The sequence below is a fragment of the Chelonia mydas genome, chromosome 1 (assembly GCF_015237465.2).
Source record: "Chelonia mydas isolate rCheMyd1 chromosome 1, rCheMyd1.pri.v2, whole genome shotgun sequence".
NCBI classification, from domain to species: domain Eukaryota; kingdom Metazoa; phylum Chordata; order Testudines; family Cheloniidae; genus Chelonia; species Chelonia mydas.
Window position 1 is genome coordinate 120,674,966 of NC_057849.1, and position 15,661 is coordinate 120,690,626.

At 39.9% G+C, this 15,661-nt stretch overlaps 1 protein-coding gene across 5 annotated transcripts in view; it reads right to left on the reverse strand.

Annotated features, from left to right (window-relative positions):
* The window catches only part of HERC2 (HECT and RLD domain containing E3 ubiquitin protein ligase 2), a 206,705-nt gene that overhangs the window by 135,939 nt on the left and 55,105 nt on the right, over positions 1 to 15,661 (reverse strand). For 4 of the 5 annotated variants that reach the window (XM_043537697.1, XM_037898783.2, XM_037898775.2 and 1 more), the window contains exons 6-14: positions 14,791 to 14,891; positions 10,687 to 10,843; positions 6,428 to 6,538; positions 5,259 to 5,430; positions 4,380 to 4,553; positions 2,775 to 2,963; positions 1,935 to 2,086; positions 341 to 498; positions 125 to 238 (exon numbers count right to left, since the gene is read on the reverse strand). In XM_043537697.1, coding sequence (XP_043393632.1) covers positions 125 to 238; positions 341 to 498; positions 1,935 to 2,086; positions 2,775 to 2,963; positions 4,380 to 4,553; positions 5,259 to 5,430; positions 6,428 to 6,538; positions 10,687 to 10,843; positions 14,791 to 14,891 — 1,328 coding nt within the window. The remainder of the gene's footprint in view (positions 1 to 124; positions 239 to 340; positions 499 to 1,934; positions 2,087 to 2,774; positions 2,964 to 4,379; positions 4,554 to 5,258; positions 5,431 to 6,427; positions 6,539 to 10,686; positions 10,844 to 14,790; positions 14,892 to 15,661) is intronic. The other variant, XM_043537696.1, reaches the window with a different exon arrangement.

Here is a 15,661-nt window from a genome sequence, read left to right on the forward strand (position 1 = left end):
ATTCTTCAAAACCACTTTCAGTTTGAGATTCTCTTATAAAATTCATTTTATGAACGTTAAGCATAAGACCTGCACCACAGATGTCTTCCGAATGACACTAAAGACAGCAAGTTTAGCCACTAACCATTTTCAGTCACTGCAAGAGTCTGAGCATCTCCACTTCCACAGGCTACATCAATAACCTTCAGTCCTTTCAGCCCAGTGACCAGCATTGGGATAGTCTGATCTTCACTGGAACCTTCAAAACAAAAAATAATCACTTTGTCAAAAATACCCAAGAGACAAACATTTAAATTTTCACAAACGGAACACCGTTCTTTAACAAATTAGAGGAACATACCATGTCCCAGCCTGCCATAGTTCCCTCGTCCCCATGTATACAACTCTCCCTCAGCAGTGATGGCTGCGCTATACGTACTTCCACATGCAATATGAACAACATGTTTCCCAGCCTGCTTTCCAGATAAAGCAGATATCATCTTTGGTTCTTCTAGGGGCCTATTTAGAGAGAAGACAAGAGTCTCAAACAGGTAGCCTGATAAAGTAATTATGTGAAATGAGCTGTGGTAACCTGTCTGCTAGAAAATAAACTGATCATCCCTATCACAACTACAAACCTTACTGACTGCCAGAGACAGCAAGATATAAATGGACCTGTAAGGAAAATTAAGGTTGACGTTGATCAATAATAAACACAATATGCGAAGCACTGTGGAAGTTTACACTACAACTGCCTGTGACATACTCAAGTCTGATAACTAGTATTTTTACCTCCAAATAAGTCAGTCCAGTGGTTTACACAAGCACTATATTTCACTGTGGAAAAAAAAATGAACTCTAGTTGCTGTATCTGAACAACTCCTTCCCTGCTACTCTCAAACCCAAGACAGGAGTACTTCCTTATCCTGTGACGATATGTCACCGCCGTGGTGAAACGCTTATCACCTCTGGGATACACAATTCAACACAGAAGTATTCAAGTACACCTCTATAGGATACTGCATGGAAAACACTAGTTCAGCTACAGAACAAGACACTCACTCCTACTTTCTGGGCAAAACAGAGCATTGCAATGTTACTGTTTAAACACAGGAAAAAAGGGAATGGGGAACACACAACAGTCTGCATTTGCACTGAACCATTCTGAAACTGATTTTGCAAGTAAATAAGAAGGGCAGAGGGAGGATGTAATTTTACAGTTGATAGTACATGCATGTGCTGTTCTGAAGCTGGATTGTTGTAAAAGACATTTTGGATTACTCAGCATCAGATTTCATAAGTGGAGCTGGATTTCTTGAAGATCCTTATGTTAACATTGGTTAACACATTAAATACATTTTTTTGTCATTTTCTATAGCCAAAAATCAGTATTCAACTGAGACAAAGATCCTTAAAAGACCTCCTAGAAAATTCTGGTGCATGGTGAGTTGATCTAAGCTAAGCAGGCTACAAGTAGAGTTGTATAGGAATACGTTCTGGAGGAATCTTATTCATGACATTCCCTTCATACATGTTCATTGTTGTCTAAAATCCATAAAAAAACAACTTAGTTTTCTCTCTCTCTCTCTTTTTTTTTTTTAAAAGAGGGAAACTAGCTCTTTCCATTGCCATTAACAACAGTAGTTTATTTGCTGGTCTAATCATGACAACATAGTTAAGACAAAATCTAAAGGAATGTATATTTGTAAACCATCTTGCGTTGCTTAATTTCTTATCAACGTTTGAATGATACATATGTACTGGAGGACTTGAACAACTATAGCATACTATGTTATCTTTTGCCTATTGTCTTTTCACTCTACGTGACTGTTTCAGTAACACTTACTAAATGTCTGAATATTTAATCCTACCTTAGTTTCTAACATTAAAGTAGAATATCTGTAAATACATTCTATGCTTAAGCTGGTGAGTCAATGGTATTTTATTACACATACACTGTGTCCCCATGGCCTAGTCTTCCACCATCTCCACAACCCCAAGAGAAAACTTCTCCAGTTGCTGCCAAGGCAAGATAGTGATGACCATCTGAATGTGCTGCAATCTTCACAATATTTCTAGAAGCAAGACTCTGCACCAGCTGTGGTCCCTGTAAATTAGTTAGAGACAACGTACAAAGAAAAGTTACTTATGTTGCTCAGAGTGTTGAAAAAACTTCGACAACTTGATAATTAGATTTTTTCCAATAAGGCCTTACTTCAAAGCTGTCCATTCCAGCATTAAATTAATGAAACCAGAGAACCATGCCAGAAGTTCAAATCCAATATTTGGGCTTGGTAAAAGACGGAGGATGCTCTGGAGCTCTCATTTTGTCCCATCCTTATAATGCACGTAATATATATTAAACTGGCTTTTGTCTGATCATTTCAGATAGTCTTAGCTGCATATTTTTCTGTTTTAGTATAATTTTGTTTAGGGAATTAATGCTTAGGCAGTGGTAGTCAAAACATTTATTAGCTTAAATGCACTTCATGCTAAGCAACTGCCATGTTATATGGAAAGAAACAGCAAAGCAATACCGCTGGAAAAGAAAGAGGGCACTGTTCATGAGGCTGGATTGTTGCAAGCACCATAACAAATATTTATAAAGTAGGAAAAATTCTTAACATGGCAAACAAAGGTGAAAAACCATTGCTCCTGAGAGTTCAAAAACAAGGATTTTAAGATTAGCAGCATCATTATCTCCACTACACATCTGAATTATTAGAAAGAACAATCTCATAGCAGCATATTTTATAGAAAACGGTATGCTTAGTATGGATGTGAAAATCACCTACCAGTGTGTCACTGTTGTATGCCTGCGTGTAAACTCGTCCATTTCTAGATAAAATTAAAAAACGTTTCTCTGCACAGGCAATTTGCATAACTCCCAGATTGGCAAGTCCTTCACACTGAATTGGACCACTCACATTAGCATAATATTTCCATCCTATTAAACCCCAACCTATGACTTCTTGCAGAGATCCCTGTAAGGCAACAAAGCTAAGTAAGAATTTACAGTTTACTACACAACTTAATTAAAATGCAATCACCAGTGTATTTTTTTCTAATGATTATGCTGCTTCAACAATACTTCAATCAATCAGTATGCATGGTAGCTGTAAATGTAAGACAACAATGAACCTTACCTATAAGTTATTAAAAATAGTCTCACACATCACAATCTCATAGGAAGATACCATAAGTGGGTGAGGTAATATCTTTTATTGGACCAACTCTGTTGGTGAGAGAGACAAGTTTACAAGCTACACTGAGCTGTTCTTCAGGTCTGGGAATGGTACTCCAAGTGTCACAGCTAAATACAAGGTCGAACAGATATTCTTGTATTTCACTGTATCTGTTCGACCTTGTATTTAGCTGTGACACTCGGAGTACCTTTCCCAGACCTGAAGAGCAGCTGTGTAGCTCAAAAGCTTGTCTCTCATCAACGGAAGCTGGTCCAATAAATACCTCACCCACCTTGTGTCTCTAATATCCTGTGACCGACATGGCTACAAGAACACTGCTTACAGAATATACCATAAATATTTATAGCAAGTATGTAGAGAAGATCTTTCAACCAGTGAAGTTATATAAAAATTTGAGGGCTTCTTTAAATTGCTACTATATCGGAGCAGTCTGACTTAAACATTTAAGAAATTTGGTCTTGACCATTTACTTTGCTGGGCACTAGGAATAGTACATTTATGGGGCAGGATCAGCCATCAGCTTTGGAGAATGACTTGCTTGTCATTCTGTAGAAACCTTTGGCAGATGGGCAGACCAGTAACAATGGCTCCAGAATAAGCCACATTCCGATAACCCCGGCGGTACTGGGAGGAGGAGATAAGAAAAAGGGAAACAGAAGACTAAGATCCCAGGGCTCAAAAAGTAGCTTGGAAAACAAAAATAAAGAGTATAAGAGGATTCTCCTCATTCCACTGAAAGTATTAAACTCTTTGGTACAGTCCGTATATGTTTATATCCACTATAGGATATCATTCAGATATTACTCCTGAACTGCTTATACAACTTTGGATTCTTTTAAATTGAATTACAGAAACTCTGAAAAAAGTTCTAACTATAAAGAGATTTCAATCTTAAATTATACCTTACCTCCCTGGTCAGATACCTTCTTTGGCTATGGCCAAACATGAGGAAAAGAGGCAGGGAGGTTAACTACTCAGACTACTATAATCAGACAGCTATGCATTGTGGAAATTCACTTTAGACACTCTGTATGAAAATATTTTAAAACCAATAGTTACACTTCTCTGAGCACGGTCAGCTAAGTAAACTGATGATTTATTAAAATCATTGAATTGTTTTTCTTGGATAGTTTAAAGAGTAAACTAATTTTCCATCTAAATACAATCATTTTATTTGAGAGTATATGAGATTACCTTATGAGATGTAGGAGAGCTACACTGTGGAGGCATACATGGAGTGGCCAGGCGATCTAAGTGGGCCATGATCACAACTGCCGTTTGTCGTAGATCAATTGCTAGCTCGTTGTCCTGTGGTAAAGTCAGATACCTCAGAAAACTCTCATTGGGACTCAGGGAGTAGGACAGCATCTAAGAAAGCAAAGAAAAGCAGTTAAAAATATAAGAAAGTTAAAAACAGAAAAATATTCAGAGTACTTTTTACACGCCCCATACGTTCTTTTCCCTTATTTCTCTAGATACAGATATGGCATATTTTGTGGACACTCAGCATCTGTAATTCCTATAGAAGTTAATAAGGGACTCAGCATCTGTATATACTATTCCTTCCTCATGCAAGCAACAGTTTTAATTATATATATATACACTCTGAGAAATACACTGTTAAATTATGTTGATTACCACTGAGTAAGCCACTATTTCAGTAACAGAAATTGATGTTACCTTTGTATCAATTGTGCTATTCTGTACTTCACAATAAAATTTAAGAACGTAATGATGTTTCAATCAAACTCATGGGAAAAGTTAAATGTTCAAGAAAATTAATCCAGAGTTGTAGTACCACATAAAAACTGTTTCTACAACAAAATCTAAAATGCAATATTTACTTCAACATACTACAAACTTCTAATCTGCCATCCGTAGATAATGCAAAATGTACATACTGTTATACAACAGTTGTATATGTATCTTGATGTGTAAGTTACTACTACAAAAGTGGAGTTACAAACTTTAGAAGAGTAACAATGAGTGTCTATACTTGATTGCTAAGCTACTTGACACAAATAATTGGATACTAGATAGAATTTACCTGATAAATAAACCAAACACATATACCTGAATCTCATCCTCGGCGTTAGGTATGTCTTTATTACAGATTATGCTCTGAAACCTTTGCAGCAAAGGTAGAAGGGGTGCACTTGTTCCTTGTGCAGATCGCTCATTATCTGTTTCCCTTGTTCCATTTTCCCAGAGTTGAAGCAGCAACATAACAGCAGACAACATTTGGCTGAAAGAGTAAGTTTACCATCCCTGTTGTAAGCACTCCTACAGAAGTTATTTGAAGTTCTACATTAAATCAAATTTTAGAAGATGTGCATGTTTAGTAGTATAAATCCTGGATTTTTTATTCAAATAAAACATACTGAAAATGGATTCTGCAACATAACATATATAATAAATTGAAAGTTGCATGAAAATATTTTTTGGAGTTAAGGGGTATTGGGCAGAATCTACTCAAAGATAGCTCACTTAAAACTTTTGCTTAGTTGAGGGTCGTCCCCGCCCACCCCCGCCAAACAAAAGGGTCAAAGTGAAGTACAGTTTTTGAAATTTTGAGGTGGTTTTTTTTTTTAGTTTTGGTGTGCGCGCAAGTTTTAGCTTTGATTATTCAGTATTATTTGGTTATTGACTAATGTATCCTTCGCTGGTATAAATCAGCACAGCTCCACTGGCTTCAATGGAACTATACCACTTATACCAGATGAAGATCTGGACCAAATGTCCACAAAAAAGTATTTCAGGATAGTTTTAATGTACCTTCTCCTCCTTTCTTGCGAAGTTTTAGCTACATAGGAATTGCTATTTTGGCTCAGAACAGTGATCCATCATTGACCACAGACAGATCTTGATGATTCACAGAAATATGAAAGAAGTCTTCTAGCAGAAAATTATCTAATAGACTTCCCTCTAAAATATGTTTCTTTCTAGTCCCCATCAGTTAAATTGGCTTAGACCCTGAAGCATGAGTGCTTAGTATTCCCTAACTTTTTATCTATATTTCACCTTTCACTACCCTTCATGACAGGAAATTATGGTTAAATCCTGGCCCCACTGACATCAATGGGAGTTTGCCATTGACTTCACCTCTAATCATTAAGGAGAGAACCCATAGATGTTGCATCAAAATGTTAACATTGAACTAATGCAAACTAAACCCCAAGAATTGCTCAGAACATTTTAATACGCACTCTTGTTTGAGAGCAGAAAAGTGCTTCATTTCTCACCTTAGTGTGCCCCTCTGCACTGCCAGCTCTAACAATATAGCAAGTGCCAAGTGCTGGTCTTGTAATGGAATGTTTGCTGGCCCTTTGGAACTTGGAGCTCCATGTACATCACTATTTAAAAAACAAAAATATTTGAAGATGCAGAAATTAATGTTTGCAGCATTAACACATTACATGAAGTTTACAAAGAAACCACTGGGAAAAAACAAAACATATCTGCTCAACTTCAGTGTCTACAAGGTGCTAGAGGATGTCAAAATTTATAGGAAGACTATAAGCTTTTGGGGCAGAAAAATATCTAGGAAAACACGCTGAGGATGAAGCATAAAGAATTGACTCTTTTGGGGAGGTGCTGAGGTTATTTTTAAAATACATAACTATCCTCAACTACGATGCTTTTCAGCTGTGCTGATAATAGTGCCAGTTTCAATCCATGTTATCTGTGTGTTCAATTTTTGGAAAGTAGTGAACAGCAAAGACCAAAAATATCTGTTTCAGGTGACCTAATTACTATGGTTCCTTTGACAACAAGAGACCCAAAAGCCATATTGGCACATACAGCATCCAGAAGCATCCTTAGGTCCACTTCCTCTTGAGTACTGCACAAGTCTTGGACTTAACACTTCTACTGGTGATGGACTTTGGTCCTTCACCATTTGAAAAGCCTTAAAGCAAGAAGAACTGCTTATGTTGCATTTTGAACCATATATTCACAGAGGAATTTTGTGAATGCTTATTGGATGCCATGTTTAGAAACTTTTTCCACAGAGGCACAGGGCCTCCACCAATCACCTGCTATTTCCCATATCCAGAGCCATCCCTTGGATAGGATGAATCAGGACAACCGCTCTGGGTCCCGCGCTTTGGGGGACCCCATGGGACTGTGTGATTGGCCACCGCAGTCGGTCGCGGAAGAGACAAATCTGTCAGTTCCACCCCGGGCCCCACAACCCCCTAGGGACAGCCCTGCCCATATCCAACCTTATATCCTGTCCAGCACTCTCTTTGCAGTTTTCGGAGTTACTATTGTCATATCGGTCAAAAACTTCGATTGAAGAATTAGCTTTTCAGAATCCTTTGAGGACCTGCCTCAAATACTCGGCAGCCAATTCATCGAATGTGTGGAATGCGTCATCATTTGTACGACAGCCTTGGCATCCCATATATACACTGGAGGTTCTTTGTTGCATGCTCTTAGCTCATGGATTCTTTTAGATTGAGATTCCAGCTGATGCCCTCATTCAGTTTTGTCTGTTCTTCTCATTGTTCCATCAGCATGGAAGAGGGACACAGGCAGCACAGGTCTTATTGGGTGACTAAGAACAGTTGACATTGAATCATCAAATGCACCTCTCACAAGTTTCTTCATTTGTTCTCCATAAACATCGCTATTTTCAGCAGAGACTTCTCTACACCTGACATTACATGTAGTCCAACAGATATGTTGATAAGCACCTCTGCATGAGATTCAAGGTCAAATGGATTTGTCATATTGCTGATGACATGGTTGGTAAGAGCTGTAATGTATTCTTCATCCCTCTTCAGTGCATAGGCTAGGACTTGTTTGTGAACTTAGTCTTCACTACTTCTTGGTAGGCTACTTATTTCTCTCATAGCTTTTCCATATTCTTAATAAGATGTGTATTCTCATCTCTAACACTAATGCTGACCTGTGCATAAGCGTCACTGAATTAAAAAGCCAGTTTCTAGAACATTTTAAAGGCTAATACTGCATACATAGGCAATTTACAAATTAAAATCTTCTATCAGGCAAACTACATGCTGCATTGTAAGTACAAAAACTTACAAATGGAGAAGCATATTAGGAATTCATGTACATTTAGATCTATTCACTGTGCAGTGTAACCTATGGGCCTGCAATCTACTGCTACTGGTTCACAACCTTCAGTGAGACTGATCTGCTCAGCAAATGTCAATTGCAAATATAGAAAATTATTATAATCTCTTGTGAAATACTTTGATAATTAAGAATATCTTCTTCTTTTCCCTTTATGCCGCTTTTCCTGGTGAGGGTTGCGGCGGCAGCATGCAAATTAGGGAGGACCAGACGCCCTTTTCCTCCGCAACAGGTTCCAGCTCCTCCTGGGGATTCCCCAGCGTTCCCAGGCCAGCCAGGAGATAGAATCATGTCCTGGGTCAGCCTCAGGGCCTCTGCCAAGTGGGATGTGCCCAGTAGAATATGTGATGTGAAAACATTTCACATTAGTATACTGCAAAGTGTTGCTATTCACCATTTTTGTCACATGCTAAACAGCTTCATTTCTGGGAAAAACATGCCCATGCAAAACCAGTAAAAATCTTTTAATACATTGTCGTTTGGTAGCTTTGACCAATAACCACATTAAGGTGCTGAAATTAATTTCAACCGTAAAAACTGTAGTTGCAGTCCTGTTGCAGTGTTTCTAGAACGGTGCAAAAAATAATACACTCATTTTGGGTACCATTGTTTCACCTCACCCACAGCTTTATAGAACCACTTGACAGTGCCACATCATACCTCTTCTAAACGTACATAAAATAAGCTTTCGGATTATATATAAGAACGGCCATACTGGGTCAGGTCAAAGGTCCATGAAGCCCAGTATCCTGTCCTCTGACGGTGGCCAACGGCAGGTGCCCCAAAGGGAACGAACAGATAGGTAATCATCAAGTGATCCAAACCATCTCCCAATCCCAACTTCTTGGAAACAGAGGCTAGGGACACCATTCCTACCCATCCTGGCTAATAGCCATTGACGGACCTACCCTCCACGAATCTATCTAGCTCCCTTTTGAACCCCGTTATAGTACTGGCCTTCACAACACCCTCTGGCAAGATGTTCCAGAGGATGACAGTGCTTCGCATGAAAAAATACTTTCTTGTGTTTGTTTTAAACCTGCTACCTATTAATTTCATTTGGTGGCCCCTTGTTCTTGTATTATGAGAAGGAGTAAATAACACTTCCTCTATACAACTCATGATTTTATAGACCTCTATCATAAACCCCCTTAGTCGCCTCTTTTCCAAGCTGAAAAGTCCCAGTCTTATTAATCTCTCCTCATACAGAAGCCGTTCTACACCCCTAATCATTTTTGTTGCCTTTTTCTGAACCTTTTCCAAGTCCAATATATCTTTTTTGAGATGGGGCAACCACATCTGCATGCAATATTCAAGGTGTGGGCGTACTATGGATTTATATAGAGTCAATATATTTTTTGTCTTATTATCTATCCCTTTCTTGATGATTCCCAACATTCTGTTTGCTTTTTTGACTGTCGCTGCACATTGAGTGGATGATTTCAGAGAACTATCCACAACGACTCCAAGATCTCTTTCTTGAGTGGTAAGAGCTAATTTAGACCCCATCGTTGTGTATGTATGATGTGGGTGCATGTATGGTAGATACATTCAACTCCAAAAATATGGCCCTTTTCAGAGATCAGCCACACACCTACTGTGTGGATTCCAGGCCTGAGCTATATAGCTGTGTTGGCAAAAGTTTTTAGTCCAGGTCTGTAGTATTAGTTTTGCATTAACATTGCTTCCCCACTTCCAGTTTGCATCCTAATTTTATAGAAAATTTTGATCACGAGCGTTCATTTGAATATGTGTTCAAGTGCAATTTAAACTAAATATTTTTGTACAATTTAAACTAAAAAGGACAATCTATTGTTCAGTATGGAATTCTCATTCACTTTTACATAACATCTCATTAAAGATTATATATATGCCAAGTCTGAACATTAAAAATAGCCCATTTAAGTTACCTAAGCACAGTACATCTGAGCAATTTTCTCTGAATTATGAAAAACAAGCTCATTTCAAGATAGCGATGGTTTGGGAACCTCTAGAGCAGTGGTTCCCAAACTGGGATTCGCGAACCCTTGGGGGTTCGCAAAATGTTACGGGGGGTTCGCCAGAAAAATTTCCGTAATGGCGGCCAGAGGACCCCGGGCATGGGAGGCAGCAGGTGTGACCTGGTTGCGGAGCAGACAGCCCGAGCCCCGTGGAGCGCTGAGTGGGCAGCCGAGTCCTGGTCAGCGTGTGGCCGACAGCCTGAGCCCCAGGCACGCAGGCGTGCGCACACACACACAGCGTGTCTGTCAGTCTCCGATTTGCTTGATGCCAGGGTATCAGAAAAGGAAACTACTCTCTGGAGCGCTCAATTTACCAGAAACTATTTTTATCAGTTGTTAAACATTCAGACTCACCTTTCAATGCCAGTTCAAAAAACAAACAAACCAAAAAAACCACTTACCCAGTCACAACAGACCTTAGGAATTTAGTAGCTCTCTCCACAACTTCCAACCATACAGATGATACAGTCCCTTCATCAAAAAGGGATGCTTCTGGTAGTGCTCGTAGTGCATCAAGAGATTCTTGTAACAATTCACTGCAAAGGTCTGCATCCTCACCTACCAGCCAAGATAACATATCAGTTACCTTACAGTATGTACCAGATAGCTAACTAAGGGTACATCAGTATTTTCTCAAAATCATTCTGAGTGTGAACTTTAGAAAAAGCAATTACAAACCGCCAAAACTGGTAAGTGTATACAGCATATATATTATGGATTGATTTTCATAGAATAATTTTGACTGGAACTTTAAGAAGTTGTACAGCTAACCATCAAAGCACCCCACAATACAGGAGGACTAATTATTCCTAAATCATAGCCAACAATAGGAGTCTCCTCAGTTTCCCTGCCAGCCTGTCCCATTATTTTTATTCCAGACACAAAGTTTTAGTATTTAACTTTCATTTATCACCTGCACCCTAAAAACAGTTACTTTTAAAGTAATTCAAAACCCCATTTAACCAAGCTGAGTAAAGATTATGTCCAGGCTAGTGGCTGCATATGGGTTCGGAGCCACTGGCTCCCTCTCTGGAGGTGGACAGAGAGGCAGAAAGAGCAGAAGGATATCACTACCCCTTTTTGAGAGAAAGGAGGGATCAAAGCAGTTACTCTTCCTGTTAATCAGAGAGGATGACAGCCCTTAAAGGGGCCTTGTATTTGTCAGATGGAGGGGTTTTGTTTTTATTTCTGGGGTGAACAGAGCCCATAACATACTAACTAGAGCACTGAAATCCTTAACAAGAGGGAGCTAGCGAAGGAGAGCCCCGAATTAAATTTGTGGGGATAAAACCCTGTATGTCTTAACTGGGACAACTGCATGTGGGGGAAGCGTTAGAACTAATTTATTGAAGGTGGTGTGGATATAGCAACACACATGTAACAGATAGGACTTAGGAGGGCAGAATGGCACCAGTGCTTTTCATCCTGTCTTTCAAATTTTAGTCCTCAAAAAACGACGTCACTGACTAATAAGACTCAAAGAGTCTAGCTGGTTTTATAACATCTTCTGCCTATCTATAGGCTGATCCATCCTCCTGCAGTCCCTCCCACCAGATATTTCATCTTTCCATCATAGGTCTAGCTTTTCTAACTCTTACACTCAGTGAAGCTTCTACACTCAGAAAAAAGTCATCCATCAATATTTATTCTCGTCAATTTAAAATGACCAAGAAATCTGTTGCTTCATCATTGCCATGAACAGCTGCAAGAAGTTCAGAAGTTAGAATCATCAGAATCAGTAAAGTAAATCAATATGACAAACAGTATGTGGTTGGTGTTCCAGGACAGGCCATTCTCCCCCAAAGCTTTGGGCTTTATACAAAAGATTAGCTATGCCTGCTCAATATATTATTGGTCACAGACCTTGATCAAATTACTTTGCATTATTTGGGGGGGGGATATTAGTCCAACCACCATGTCCCTTTTTGGAACAAAACAACAAAATTCAGTTGCTTCAACGCTTTATTTCAAGGAACAGCAGAGAGGATATAAGAGAAAAGAAATACTTTTCTCGCAGTTAAGACCACTTCAAATTGTGGGATTTTGTTGTGTTGTTGAACAAAGTCCTTTTCAACCTTACAGTGCAGTTCTATTCTGAAAAGTGGCACCAGTCAGTGTACATCAACTCAGTGGTTTCCATTTCAAATCTGCTGCTTCCCAAGAAGCCTTCTTCCTGCCCCCCAAACTGTCGAACCAACTCACCCTAGAATCTGAAAGTCAAGATTTTTCTTTCCAGACCCATATTTTACCACCAGTAAATATGACCTGAGGTGTATTATAGGTGTAACTGAATTGTACATCACTGTGTACCTCAAAGCAAATAGTCTGCCATTAATTTAACAATTCTGTGGGCCGTACAAACCAGAAAAGAACCCAATTCACTCTCACATAATTTTGTTTCTTAAATGTTAATAGGGAGCAAACATATTTTTACATAAGGGGAAAGGACGGTCAGAAACACAAATAGCTGTAACATGTGTAACTCACACTGAAACTCAACAGGAGTTAAGACTGACATTTGTGCTTTTGACAGTCTTCCCCTAAAGATATGGCTTAATTCAAACTCGGAACTGATGTGTACAAAGAGATACCATTTTGTTTTTGTTTTACCTTAACCAAATTCTAATGTTGCTAGTACAATATTTATCTGAGTTTACATTTGTGAAAACTGGCAATTATATTCTATCAGGTTACTTTAAGTCATAGGGCAAATAAAGTTCTACAAGACTGTTCCCAACAGAGACTCTCCTGTCAGCCGGAGATATTTTTACTCCCTGGTAGGGCACTAAGTTTCACATTCATATTTCTTTGCAATTTTTTCCTTTAAGAATAAATGCTAGTTTTTTTTAAACTTGCCTGCCACTTCCTCTCACCCAAATCACCTGAGTTTGGCAATCTGGGACTTAATATATTAGAGATAGTGCTGGTAGCACCACCCATTAAAGTTGCAAGTCCCTACTTTCTGTGATTGCTACTCTAGGCTGCTGCAGACTGTGCCAAGTATGGACCCAACTAATGGAACCAAAAGCAGAGAGACTCTCCCTTCTGTGTTCTAAATGTCCCAATGCTGTGAACAGGCAAGGTGGAGGAGGCAGCTGCCTGATTCAAATGCAGAAGGTACAAGGTTCAGACCTTGGAGGAACAGGGATAAATTGGAACAAGGAGCTTGTGGGGAGGCTTGAAGATTGGCTGAGGGCTAGAGAGAAAAACTGGAACTGGGATGGGAGGGAACTGCTATTAGGAGCATGGGAGGTGGGAAGACAGACTGGATGAGGAGCCAGGAGAATGTGGGCAGAGGAAAGGAGAGACACAGAATGGATGAGGAGCTGGGAGTGGGTGGCCAAGGAGACTGGGAACAGTGGGGAGGAGACTAGGATGGGTAGGAAAGGATACTGGCACTGAGATGAGAAACCAGAGGAGTACAAATTGGGAGAAGTAGCTGAAGTGGGAAAGAGACACACCTGGTTGGAGGGGGTGGGGCAGAAGAGTGCACTCACTAGAGAACACCCCCCTCCAAAGCTTGGAATGGAACCCCAAATTCTTGAGTCTTTCTTGGCTGTCAACAAACATCTATGAAACTCAAGGGAAAAGTGTCATCCTCTAGTGGTCTACATAGCAGTATTAGGCTATCATCCTCTATCAGTTACCCTGTGAGCTCAAGGGGTGTGTGAGGTGAACCTAAAAGTTGCAATCCTGATGATGAAGAACCGTGTGTGTCAATATAATGCCACAGGATGGCATTTTTTCAGTTTGCCTTCTTTAAAATCCTAGAACATTACACAAAAATACATTAGAAACATACTTATGGTTGCAAAAGAAATGTCAGAATTAAGGTGATTGTGCAACCTTAATTCAGCCTCCTTGTCCCTATGCCTTTTGGTACAGCCTTTAATTACATGATTACATGCTGTTTTTTCCATAGAAACGCAGCCTCTTTCAGTGCACAGAATGGACCTGCTCTGGAGATTAATCAGGGTTGTGCAGTGAAAGAGGCTGTTGTCTGTAGGACCTCTGCTTCATTTGTTGCAAAGATTAGAAAGTGTGTAGTGAATAAGGCAAGGAACTGCAAGAAGGAAAAGAATGGTTTATTATTAAGGCAGTTGAACGCTGCCCTGGAGAACTGGATTCTATCTCTTCCTCTGCCACAGAATTCTGTGGGATGCTGGACAAGTCACTTAAACCATAGTTATTAATTGGGTGTTCCTCATTTTCTGAGTGCTGACGCAAGACCCTGGAGCCTGATTTGCAGAAGTGCTGAGCACTCATAATTGCAACTGAATTAAATGGGATCCACCCCTTGCACATATGAAGTGCTGCATAATGCCAATTATTCTGAAAAATCAGGTCCTAGATGTCTCAAATTGGGCACCCAACATTAATGGATACTTTTTACCTTAACCTCTCTCCGACTCAGCTTTGTGACCTTAAGAATGTTCTTTTAAACCTAGTTTGTGCATGTAATTATACAAAATAAGGTAAACATAAGATTGCAAAATGGACTTTACCTGACCTCCAAGCTCTGCGAAGGAACGCAAATGCAAATGAAAGTGCTGCTCTGGATCCCACTCGTGCAAGTCCTTCTACACCTTTGCCTACAGGTCTGGGACTAAGACAAGAAAATTTAAAAATTCAAAATCCTTTCTTGGAGAGAGAGTTAATGCTCTTTAAATGTTAACAGCCAAGATGCGTTTCCATTGTCCAAAAAGATCAACCCCATCCACCAAGAACCTTGGGTTAAAGTAAGTCAGACGCTACATTGATATCATGTGTGTTGCCTGTTCCTAAATCTTACCGCTACTGTTGAGAAGAAAGCTCTAGTTTTAGGCCTCCTTACAGAAAACTGAGGCTAAAAAAGTGGTGCTTGTTCAGTTTTGTGAGCAATGTAGAGTAAGTAAGTGTTAACCAAACCAGTGAGAAGACTCGAGTCCTGTGAAACTGTCATTATCCTGAAGACCTTCTCAGAGCTGGTATGCTCTATGACAAAACATCTTTCAAAAAAATTTAGCTTAGGCCCCAAATTTAGCTTAGACCCTCCATGTAACCCTTCTTTCTCTAGAGACAAGGGTCACAGTCTACTGAGCCATTTTCATCATAAGCCAGTGAGGGAGGTGAGGAGAAGCTATCCTCCCTTGTCTCCCAGTCTCAGTGATTAATCGGGGGGGGGGAGAGGGTTTGCAAAGGGGGGAGCCCAGGCCCACCCTCTACTCCGGGCTCCAGCCCAGGGATCCTAATAGTATCAGCTACGGTAGCTGACCCTTTAGAGACATGACATGTACAATTCCCTGGGCTACTTCCCCACAGCAGCCCCCACTTCCTCAAGCTCCACTTCACCCTTACCTGAGGGCCACCTCCCTTGTGCCTGATATGGTGTGTACT